The following is a 12467-nucleotide window of genomic DNA, read 5'->3' as shown; positions in this document are numbered from 1 at the left end:
ACATCATAGTGACTTGTGACAGTTGTGACGTCGCGTCATTAAATGCGACGTTTTGAGTTAAAACAAAGTGATACATTGCTTGCTGAATTATTTTACATGGAAAAATGTCGTCTGTTTTTTATAAAATCTATTAAAGCGTGTTCATTAAATCCTAAACTAACTCCCATTTGGTTATGCGGCCGTATCAAAAATACGCGCTGTATATTTGCTACGAGGATCGAATGGATTTTTTTTATTGGTTCACCAACAATTTTTTACACCTTGCTAGATATAAATACAAACGTTTTGAGTATTAACGCCAAGCCTAACAATTACTTATAGGTAAACACCACATGCATGAATTTACAGTTTAAAAAATCTGGAATTACTATAACAGTAATGTATACCGTTTACAACAATAATGCATAAAATTAACTATTACAATGAGTAGATCTAAATTGATATGCAGAGTCAAAGTGTATATCCATTACGTGGCTACAGCTATTTACTACCTTATATAATCTAGGGATAGGCGAGTTGCTTCTTCGTTCTTCTTACGTATGTATATGATGTATATAATAATTTAACCAAGAAATTGTCATGGGTCGAGCTATGTAACCATTCTAAAGTGAAAATAAAGGAAACGTGGTCGTTGTGACGAAGCGTCATCCATAACGCCTGTGTCGTTTAAGCGTAGCAATTTTCCCTACGTCAATTTGCATAACCGCCCCTCCCACCAAGGCCAACCGTGCCATTATGGACGCCTAGACATTGTGTGTAAATGTATATCGTATACAGACTAGACGCAGCATTCGCGAGTCAGTTGTACATGCTTGTTTAAGATGCCCGAAAATTTTGACGATCGTTGTGACGACCTGTCTGGCCAAGTGGATGGTGACTCTGCCTATGAAGCCGATGGTCTCGGGTTCTAATCCCGGTAAGGGCATTTATTTCTGTGATGAGCACAGGTATTTGTTCCTGAGTCATGGATGTTTTCTATTTATTTAAGTATTTGTATATATATATCGTTGTCTGAGTACCCACAACACAAGCCTTTTTGAGCTTACCGCGGGACGTAGTCAATTTGTGTAAGAATGTCCGTATAATATTTATTTATTTATTTAGTAGCATTGATTGTTGGTATGGAGATACGTAAGTATGAGTACCCGGCAGCAGAGATGTGACTTATTAGAAATACTTTATTTTAAAATGCAAAATACCTATTTTGCATATACATACCTTTTTAAGAAAACATATTTGTATTTTATATGACATAGTTTTTGGGACCTATTTCCTATATTCAAAAAACAAAATACTTTTTAGTAGGTACTTAGGTTAAAAAAGTGGAATCTTGAGCATTGCGAGGGTTTCATTCAAGGCACGAGAAGTGAACAAACTTTCCTGCCTTAATGAAACAAAAAAAAAAACACTACACCAACGGGAAGCAAATACTAGCTGTAAAACATTACAAATCAAAAATAATGCTTTAATTTAACTTATTTATCATTTAAAACCATACTTTAAAAGTTGATTCTGCCGGCTAACATGAGAAAATCACTCACGCTGTTTTCAAAGAATAAATAAATACCGGACGTTTACCGGATAGTGTTGTAACTGCTCCCTTGGTCAATGTTTTTAAAAACAGATTAGACAAGTGGCTTTTAAACAATAAGTTAGACTGATGTTACTTAGTGATGTGATACGACTTTACAAACTTTGAACTGTACAATACAGGACACTGTGTGACATAGGCTCATCAGCTAAATAGCTGCTCGCCTATAATTATATAATAATAATAATAAATGTTTGGAAATTCCTAGTAAATTCAGAGTACTTTTTATCGCAAAGTATTTGTAACTGAAATAAGCGTTATAAGCGATTGTGCTCCCATGCTAAATTTAGTGATCTCGATGTCTTATTTTCTCCGTCCAGTAGTTGGGGTGGTTTGGCCCGGAGGTCACCTCTCTCTGCATCTGACTGTACTCACCAGACTTCACGATTTCGTTCAGTCTCAAAATCCAGCACCGAAGTTATGGGCAGCATGAACACGCGCTCTAGCTTGGTCATCACGTCCGACACCGTCTTCTTGCGGAGCTCCAGGGCTCTGGAGATGATGTTCACCTCGTCCCTGTCAAGGTTTACGTCTGTGGTCAGATAATACTCACCGGACTTAACTATCTCACTCATGGTCTCAAAGTCCAGCACGCTCGTGATGTGCAGCATGAACACATCCTCCAGCTTGGTCATCACGTCGGACACCGTCTTCTTGCGGAGCTCCAGGGCTCTGGAGATGATGTTCACCTCGTCCCTGTCAAGGTTTACGTCTGTGGTTAGATAATACTCACCGGACTTGACTATCTCGCTCATGGTCTCAAAGTCCAGCACGCTCGTGATGGGCAGCATGAACACATCCTCCAGCTTGGTCATCACGTCGGACACCATCTTCTCGCGAAGCTCCAGGGCTCCTGAGATGATGTTCACCTCGTCCCTGTCGAGGTTTACGTCTGTGGTTAGATAATACTCACCGGACTTGACTATCTCGCTCATGGTCTCAAAGTCCAGCACGCTCGTGATGGGCAGCATGAACACATCCTCCAGCTTGGTCATCACGTCGGACACCGTCTTCTTGCGAAGCTCCAGGGCTCCTGAGATGATGTTCACCTCGTCCCTGTCAAGGTTTACGTCTGTGGTTAGATAATACTCACCGGACTTGACTATCTCGCTCATGGTCTCAAAGTCCAGCACGCTCGTGATGGGCAGCATGAACACATCCTCCAGCTTGGTCATCACGTCGGACACCGTCTTCTTGCGAAGCTCCAGGGCTCCTGAGATGATGTTCACCTCGTCCCTGTCGAGGTCGTTCATCTCGGTCGTTACCTGTGTAAAGGAACGCATGAGAGAAGTAACCGTAGGTATTTATAACATGCACAATACAGCAATAATGTAATAAAAAAAATAAAACAACCGGACATGTACGAAGTCGGACTCGCCCACCGAGTGTTCCGTATAAATTAATTTGTTTTATTTTTGAACAAGTTTAGTTTTCAGATCTTCCCTGTATTTGTAGTGTAAGTCGATATTATTTGTCAATTTTCATAGTTGTAGGTCAACGGAGAGTACCCCATAGTTTTGATTCCCTTGAGAGTGTCGAAATATACGTTTTTTGCGGCTTAAACGTCCGTAACTTTTTTTACGTTAACTTGGAAGTTTGATTTTTGATGGTACTAACAATGTTTTATGGAATTTTTATGGTTCTGAAATAAAAATATATTTTTTTTTATTTCCAAATTTCAAGGGACTGTAGACCTGAGTATAAATAATACATTTTTCACCTTACGCCCATGTGACGGTAGCGAAACGGCCATATATTTTGACTAAGATGTAGAGTTTGTGAAGTTAGGGCTTGTAGAGTTAGAAGTTTGGCTCTAATGGCTCTACAAGAGATCTGATAACTTTTTGACAGTAGCCTTATGGTTTCGTCTCGGCAACATTTTACATGAAAATCAATAAATTTTTCGTGTTATGGCTCCATCAAGGTGTTGATGATTCTGCCAATGTCGAGGTTGGATAAGACACGGCTAGTATAAGAATCTGTTTTTGATGGGATATCCTTATTGATAGATGTCAAAAAGTGACAAGTAACACTGCAAAAAATAGGTTATACAAAAAAAAGTTCAAAAGTCTTTTTGAGTTACAGTATTACAAATAGCGTTTACATTTTATGTACAAATACATACAAAAAATCGAAAAAGACATAAACAAAAAAAAATCTTTTTTAAGAAATTGACCTAAGCTCATATAAAATTTGTTTCTTCTTTGGCGTCAGAAATGCGTGGTTAAAATCTCTCGGGTTCCTCGTGGGCACCTTGTATAACTACATGATTTTCACTTATAAATGTTTTAACTATAGAAATAAGGACGATAAGGTTCGCTGGTTAAAATGACGCTACCACATGTTACGTTGGGGTACCGCTAAAAGAGATAAGGTTGTAAAAATTATGCAAAATTGAACCCTATCACTTTGAAATAAAGTTTAAAATGAGGTAGGAATAATGCCTTTGCCTTATAAAGGCTTAAACTTAGCGGTTTGCAGACATATAGACAAGCACACATACAAAGCTGTTAAAGTTACAACACCCCTGTTTTTGCGTAGGGGTTTAAAAATATTATTATTTTGCTGTTGCAGTTTCGCTTTCAGAGCGCTGTTTACCCTAAAGTACAGGTTATACCTATTTAGGAAGCAGAGTTTCTAATTTAAGGAAATCTATGTAATTTGATGTTTATGAAATAAATAAAAACAAAAAAAAAATAGGGGCTGTTGCAGTTGAGGCAAAAGGTGGGTCTCAAAGAATAAACATAAGCTTACGTATGTGTGTGGTGGTTAAAAACCGTGGGATCAAATCTCGGTCGTGCCGTGTAGAGATGACTCCCGCTAGACCGGCCCGTGCCCGGGCGGAGGCGTCAGACACGTCATTTTCTATGACGACTGATCGGTGATCACGTGGTGATTTCCACAGAAAATGAAGCGCCGGAAGCTCCGGCCCGGGCCCGGTCTAGCGTAAGGCGTGAGCCATCCTTAGAGCAGAAAAATTTGGAATAACCCAAAATTTTAACTAATAATTTGGTCATGATCCTTACATATATGTAGACAAGAGGTAGATTGTTGCTAAGAGTTAATAATAAGCGTTTTCCTCGTGTTTACGCCTGACACGCACACCTTATTGTGATCCAAAAAAGCGCTATGACTTTCTAACGTTTTCTGAACCTACTGCATCTTAATAATGTGTGCATTTGAAATCGGCTTGTGATTAAGTCACCAACATTTTGTTTTTAACCCCCCACTCAAAAAGAGGGGAGTTAAATTTTTGACGCCAAAGTCTGTGTGTCTGTTTTTGGCACCGTAGCTCTCAAAAGTCTCAAACGGATGGATCGATTTCGATGCGGTTTGCGTGAAAGCAAGTTTCCTTGCGGTGGTTTTAGCTATGTTTGAAAGTCAGACAAATAATCATATAAACACGTTGATTCCATACATTCCATACTTTGACGAGTTCCTTCAGTTGCTCCCGATTTCTTCACCCTGCAGGTAGTCCAGGATCTTGCTTATGGGGTTGCCAGTTGAGCCGTTAAATAATAATACAAGCATGAGATAATGAAGACGTTGTTTCCATACATTCCATACCTTAGCGAGTTTCTTCAGTCGCTCCTTGTACACGGTTCCGATTTCTTCACCCAGCAGGAAGTCCAGAATCATGCTTACGGGTAAATAGGCCAATCAAATTAGATCCCAAAAAGCCTTTTGAGAAATTAAGTCTCAGCAAGTGGAAGACCGCTTGAATACCTTTATTTGGTCCTAAATGCGTTTAAACCGAATTTGCGCAATCCTAGGTGTGTATAAATTTTGAGAGCCTTGGGAGATACAATTTTCCTTGGATTGCCTAATCAGTCACTCGATGTAGAAGGAACCCACCATCAATTACAATGGCACTACCAACACCCATTGCTGGTGGATCAGACACTGGTGAAAATTCGTTTACGGATTGTAACATGATCATACCAAAAATAAAGAAATTTAAAATGGCGGCCATTTTTTACAACTTAAGACTAGATAGATAGATAGATAAATCATTTATTTGGCAGCTGCAAAAACACACAATATAAAGTTTAAATCATCATAAAGAACACAATTTATTACAGGAACAAAATAAAAATGGCACAAAAGAAAATTGAGACAACAAAATAGGAATAATTAATAAACAATAAAATAAAATAAAAGTACCTACCTACATACTGTGTGCGTTGCAGCAGGACAAAAGGGTCACGGCTCAGTGATACTCTTCACTCTTTCGAGTAAAGCACTGGTTTTCTGCCGGAACCCAGGTCACAGCAGATGTATAAAATGAGGGTATGTGTGTGTTACATGTTTATAATATATAAGTCGTATGTGATAATAGATAAGTCGGCAAGGGTGTGAACAGTGTGTAGGCCCCCTAGTTCTCGTGACTGCCATCTCCACCATGTTAGATTCTGAAATCTGCGACAAAAAAACCGTATGGAATACCAGCGGTTTGTTTATCGAGGAGAATCTTTTTAAAACTATGTTTGAATGATTTTTTGGATTTCAGCTCTCTCAAAGACGGGGGTATATCATTTCAGCATTTGGTCGCAAGATAACGGAATCAACCGGTAAAGGCAATTGTCCTATGAGGACTACAAATTCATATTAAAGTACTTTTCTGATCCTAAGATATCAATTGTTATCATGATTAGAGCAAATTTTCCGTCGCGTCGGACGTACCGTTTACGAGCTATATCCAAAAATCTGTAAAAGAACAAACTTTTTTGCACACTTTCTGGGATTGCTTAAACTCGGATTACACGCATTTAGAACAAAATGAAGGTATTAAAATGATTTCCAGCTTGCTGGGAATTAATTCTTCAAAAAAATCTAAGTTTGTTGGCCTAAAACACCAGCGGAGCCGTTAAATAATAATATAAGCATGAGATATTAAAGACAACACGTCGTTTCCATACATTCCATACCTTGACGAGTTCCTTCAGTCGCTCCCGGTTGTACACGCTCCCGATTTCTTCCCCCAGCAGGTAGTCCAGGATCTTGCTTACGGGAAAAGCCAGTGGAGCGGTTAACGCCATGACACCCTGCGATATAAAACGTCTTAAATTACATTAAAGGACACTATTACACAAATTAACCAAGTCCCACAGTAAGCTCTATAAGGCTTATGCCGTGGGCACTTAGACAACGATATATAAACTGAAATAAAAACAAATTAAATTTTCTGAAAATAATTTAATTTGTTCTAATACTTCTAATAGTAACGATATATAATATAGTAGTTTCAGCGAACGTTCTCATAGCGAAGAGTCTCGACCAACACCTTAAGAGACTCACTAGGTGGTTGGATCAAGGGTCAGATACTGAAGGCGGTGATCTTGGACACGGCGCGGATAGTCCGGCGGTTTCTCTCTCTGCGGCCCTGACCACCGGCAGCTTGGGTCCTGTCCCGCTGCTGGCCGCACCCTCGATTAGGTTTTTTATAATATGTTTATATGTTTTTGTATTTTACTTTTATATTCATATTATAAATTACCTAATCTAAGACCTTAAATACATAGAAAACTCCCATGACTCAGGAACAAATATCCGTGCTTATCACACAAATAAATGCCCTTACTAGGATTTGAACCCCGGACCATCGGCTTCATACCCAGTTGGCCAGACATTATTATAAATGTATAATATTTATTATTTTAAATGAAAATAAAATCACGTGACGGTCAATTGGCTAATAGAGTGCTCACCGTGAAATGTCCATGCTTTATTTGAGTCCTGATCTTGGTCTCTCATGTTTTTTCGTTCACTGTTTTAGAAAGATGTAGTACATATAGGGGAATATTTTATCACATGTTCTCTACTCCCTTTTAAATACATTTATTGGGATTTTTAGTGTAGCTTCCTTTAACTTGTATTCAATGAACGAAGGAACCTAGTACCCAACTAAAATTCTTAACTTCTGGTTGACCAGCTCCTAGTCTTACACATTTACCTTAGTAATGACGAGGCTCTTGGCCCCAACCATCCGCCCATACCTTGAGCAGGTGGCCTGAGGAGTGATCTCTCCAAGCAGCACTATAGCTAGCGTAGAGAAGATAACAGCAAAGAGTCCAGACGTCAGCTCATCCACCAGAATTAAGGAATTGAGAGAGGTTCCCGAAGAGGGAGAGTTTAAAGTGTTCTTACTTTAGTCATTACGATGCTGCTCGCCCCAACGATTAGCTCATGCCTTGAGTAGATGGCCTGAGGTGTGATCTCTCCAAGCAGCACTATAGCCAGCGTAGAAAAGATGACGGCGAAGAGTCCAAACGTCAGCTCATCCAGTAAGATGGTGAAGGTATTATACACTTTTCTGAGGAAGGTGCGAGAGTTTTAGGGTTCTTAACCTTAGTAATGACGATGCTCCTAGCCCCAACCATCAGCCCATGCTTTAAGCAGATGGCCTGAGGCGTGATCTCTCCAAGCAGCATTATACCCAGCGTAGAGAAGATGACGGCGAAGAGTCCGGACGTCAGCTCATCCAGCAAGATGGTGGTTATACACTTTTCTGAGGAAGGTGCGAGAGTTTCAGGGTTCTAACCTTGGTAATCACGATGCTCCTAGCCCCAACCATCAGCCCATGCCTTGAGCAGATGGCCTGAGGAGTGATTTCTCCAAGCAGCACTATAGCTAGCGTAGAGAAGATGACGGCGAAGAGTCCAGAAGTCAGCTCGTCGAGAAGTATGGTGAAGGTGGAGTTGACAGCCACGTTCCCGAGTAAGATGGAGCAGAGGAGGTAGTTTCCATGGTCACGGACCGGCATTATGGCTCTGGCGTACTTCCTTTCCTGTTAAATAAGGTAAAATAAATATTATGGGACAATCTTTACACAAATCAAGACGCACACGCCCCCCAGGAGGGTAAAAAAAAGAGGTATTTATAAAAATACTGCAGAATTGACAGGTAGACAGTGTTAGGGTCAATCAATCTTTAAGTATTATATATCTACCGATACTGTTGGCGATCTCACCAACATCAAATTAGGATCCATGTGGAATCGAAGTAAATATTTTAGCCGGTAATAAATTATGGCAGCTACGGCCCCAGAAACGGTTAGAGACAATAAAGCATGTACAATAAAGCCACGTATTCACTATAAACATAAATAAATAATAAATAGGTAAAAAGGTGCGAGTGCAACTCCGCCACGATGGCGGCGGTCCTGGTACTCGTGGTATGTAAAGCTATCTTTTATTACTGATATGCCGTCGGAAAGTTTCCGAAACGCAACATTTCCATTTGGAAATATTCGGAAATTTCCAAAATGAAAGTTTCCTTTGTTTCTTTTAAAATTTTCCTGAAATTTCCGAGAACTTTACAATGGGGTTGGCAACTGTCAAATGTTTGCATAGATGGCGCCATCATAGCTTGCCCCTGTTCTATGAGATTTGGCTTAAAGGGCTGGCATTCAGGGCATAAAATTCCAAAATTAAAACAAGAATTTTACACAATTCTAGGGATTGACAGGGCAAGCTATGGTTGAGCCTGATCTGATAAATACTTCGACCGGCCAACCTCATTGTGACTCTATGACAAACTGATTTCCCGAGCACACATAATGGGACCAACCCCGAAATCGCGAAAGGAAAAAACGGAACCCTTATAGGATCACTTTGTTGTCCGTCCGTCCGTCTGTCTGTCTGTCAAGACTCTTTTTCTCGGAACCGCGTGGAGGTATCAAGCTAGAATTTATATCAAATGCTCAAGTCTACTGTCCCTTGACTCGGGAGACGTTAGAGCTATACGCTCCAGGGGTGGAAGTGTTAAAGGGCATAATGCCGCGAGTAACTTCGGAGAAAGCGCAGCACACCTCTCACACCCCTAGCTGAGCCGCTCACGCCAGTGTTGCGCCTGGCCGTATTTACGATGGCGTATCGGGTGCCCATCTAACGAGTGGCGAGTCACCGCCTGCCTCGATAACACTGAATATCACAATATTATGGCAGTGAAAACATTGTTATGGCAGGTGTCCGGACGTCTTTGCAATAACCCAGTGTCATTGTCCGTCCAAACTTTTCAGGCGGGCCGTCTGCTTGCTTGCCACCGTCGTGGTATAAAAAAAAATTATACCTCTGTCTAAAAATAATGATCATGTAATTTCTTAAATTATTTTCTATAATTATATTATGGATATCACATTTCCTCGTATACCCGGTCCGTTTGCAGAAATGTATTGGAAAACTACACTGCCTCTTTTCCTTATATTTCATAATTCTATTATTAATTCTGCAAGTCCTCAAGAGCACTTTCCCAAATCACAAAATTTCACAATTTAGAGTATATTTTGCATATTGAAATATTAAACAAATCCCGAATCCTTCTACAGAACAAGTGACATCGCAACAGAAAACTGCCTCACGAAAATAAGTTATTTTTATGTTAATGAGTTATTGGATGTATGTTAGTTTGTAACGTATGGACCTATGGGCCTTGGTCGTCTGAAAATAAATGGTTTGATTGATTGATTAAATAAGGTCTCAACAATATGAAATGATATCCATGGCTGAAAAAACTTATCATAAGAAAAAAAAGGTTTTGGCCTAAATTTCATTTCCGGTATAAGCTTCTATCGCTGATTGTACTTTTCTTTCCGCATGCAACTAGTACTCATAGAGACAATTTTAACAACCCCAAACTCACTTTGTTTGCGTTGTTTTATCACAGAGTTCCCATAAAAAAAAAAACATTTATTTACCGACAAAATAAAGTTCACATTGAGACCTACGGCTATGATGGTCTTTATCATTTATCACCATGCCTGTCACGTTCTAACAAGTATGTAAGCGCGAACGTGACGGACAAGTGATAAAAATGGAACCATGATGCCACCGCTGTATCGCGGGGAACCATTTAGATTTGTACAGTATTTGAATTTAGTTACTTAAGTGTAGCTCATGACCATCACCACATATTTTCTACATAATTAGGCGTAGGAAGCTGTCTTTTTAATTTCATAATCTTTCTTTCACCGGTCTCCCTCATTGAAGTCGGGTTTTTTTCTTAAAAATGATATATAACCTTGTTAGGTTAGTAGTGCGCCGCGACAGTTTCAAGCCTGAAGTTACCTTATTGAAATGGATTGCTTTGCTTTATAACTTGTGCCTCGGTCATTCCTATCTGCCGCCATCACTCATGCGCACATTGGTAGTGCCTATTGTTAAAAATAGAACAGTACCCCTAGTGTAAATAAATTCGATTTTGAAACGTGACGTAGGTACGCGTTTGCGTTTAGTCTCATTTTGTATGGGTTTTTGAACAGCGCGCCAAGCGGGACGTTTTGGAAAGTCAAAAATCTCATACAAAATGACACTTAACGCACACGCGTACGTCACGTTTCGCTGTCGAAAATATTTACACTAGGGGTACTGGTGACGTATCGGATAAATCGAATTACAGGCCTATTTCGCTGGCAACTATAGGTGAAGGTGTTCTGTGGCAATCAGTATAATCTACACCAATTTGCGCAAAAATATAATCTTAGTGTTCGTACCTGTTTTCATAAACAAACGTTGTTTTATTAAAAGTAATAATTAAGTAATAACCAATATTCCTTAAATTTAGCTGCTTCCGTAATTTAAATACTACCGGAAACGATGTGCTCAATATGATTATTTATTTAGGTGTTAACAACTACCTATATGACAACAAATATTAAAAATCATACACTTTACAATATTAGGTGCCAATTTATTATTTTAGATACTAGACTATCATTTTGAAGTTTATTTTTTTGGTGGTTTGAGTTTTCTGCCGGTTTTTTAGTAATATGATGCTTATATTTGGGAATAATATAATTTTTTGACGCTAAAATATTAATACACAGCCAAATTATATTATTATATGGCCAATGAAAGTTCCCGTTTAATATTTTAGCTGACCGGTTAATTCGGTCAATAGCCTTTGATAATTACCACTAGCTTTTCGGTGAAGGATGTTTCGTGAGAAAACGTGCATACATCTGCGAAGAAATTTAAAGGTGTATTTGAAGCCCCGAATCCGTATTGGGTTAGCGTGGGGGCTACAGCCCAAGCCCTCTCGCGCATGAGAGCAGGCCTGTGCCTGCCAGCAGCGAGACGTATATAGGCTGAATTATTATAATATTATGTGTGTTTATCATGGCAAAAAAAAAAAAAAACAAAAAAAAAAACATCCCGCTCTCGCCTATATTTCATTGCTATAGTAAATAATATATATTAATAATATATATGTATATTTGGATATTTTCCTTTACTACTTTTCCTTATTCAATTCTAGCTATCGTACGTCGGCTGATGGTTATTCCAAAACCGCAATGATATGGTTATTTTGACATGGGGAAACACAAAACCTATAAAACCTACGTGACTGGAATTAACTTATCTAAGTACTAAAAATAAATTTGAAATTAGTAGTAGGGGTTGAGTTATTGATAGTGCAAGATGTATAGATAGTCTAAAAATTTGTGAGATCCTCCTAAGGCCTATCATAAAAAAAAACAACGGGTTGCACTCCGGGAGTGCCGGCAGAGGTGGAAACTTGAATATTAACGTTGTGCATTTTTGATATTTTGGAATGATTAGGGAATAATTTTACACAAATTGCTTTAATTATCAGTATAAAAATACTATCATTTATCTGGTAAAATACAATATTAATTTACTGCGCTATCGTACACAAATATGATAATTTATATTACATTAAAAATGTAACTACTGGCTTCAATTACATTGTAACAGTTTTCCTCTCAGGTCACGTGTCCGTCTTACGAATTTTCAATCTGACGAATCTGTCGGTTACCTGTGCACTTCTTCCCCATCACAAAAAGTGCACAGCGCCGCTAAAGAAGTTTTCACTTCAAAAAGCCGTTTCAAGTTGAAATCAATAGTGAAGGAAATAT

General features: G+C 39.0%; 1 protein-coding gene across 1 annotated transcript in view; it reads right to left on the bottom strand.

The window, feature by feature from the left end:
- Positions 1-12467, bottom strand: part of LOC133531355 (unextended protein-like) — a 103173-nt gene that overhangs the window by 11769 nt on the left and 78937 nt on the right. Inside the window, exons 5-7 of the mRNA XM_061869516.1 lie at positions 8133-8378; positions 6520-6636; positions 2685-2856 (exon numbers count right to left, since the gene is read on the bottom strand). Of these exons, the coding sequence (XP_061725500.1) occupies positions 2685-2856; positions 6520-6636; positions 8133-8378 (535 nt within the window). The remainder of the gene's footprint in view (positions 1-2684; positions 2857-6519; positions 6637-8132; positions 8379-12467) is intronic.

The sequence above is a fragment of the Cydia pomonella genome, chromosome 25 (assembly GCF_033807575.1).
Source record: "Cydia pomonella isolate Wapato2018A chromosome 25, ilCydPomo1, whole genome shotgun sequence".
In the NCBI taxonomy this organism is placed as follows: Eukaryota; Metazoa; Arthropoda; class Insecta; order Lepidoptera; family Tortricidae; genus Cydia; species Cydia pomonella.
Note: the sequence above shows the minus strand (reverse complement) of the source record. Positions and strands in the feature narration are given on the sequence as shown.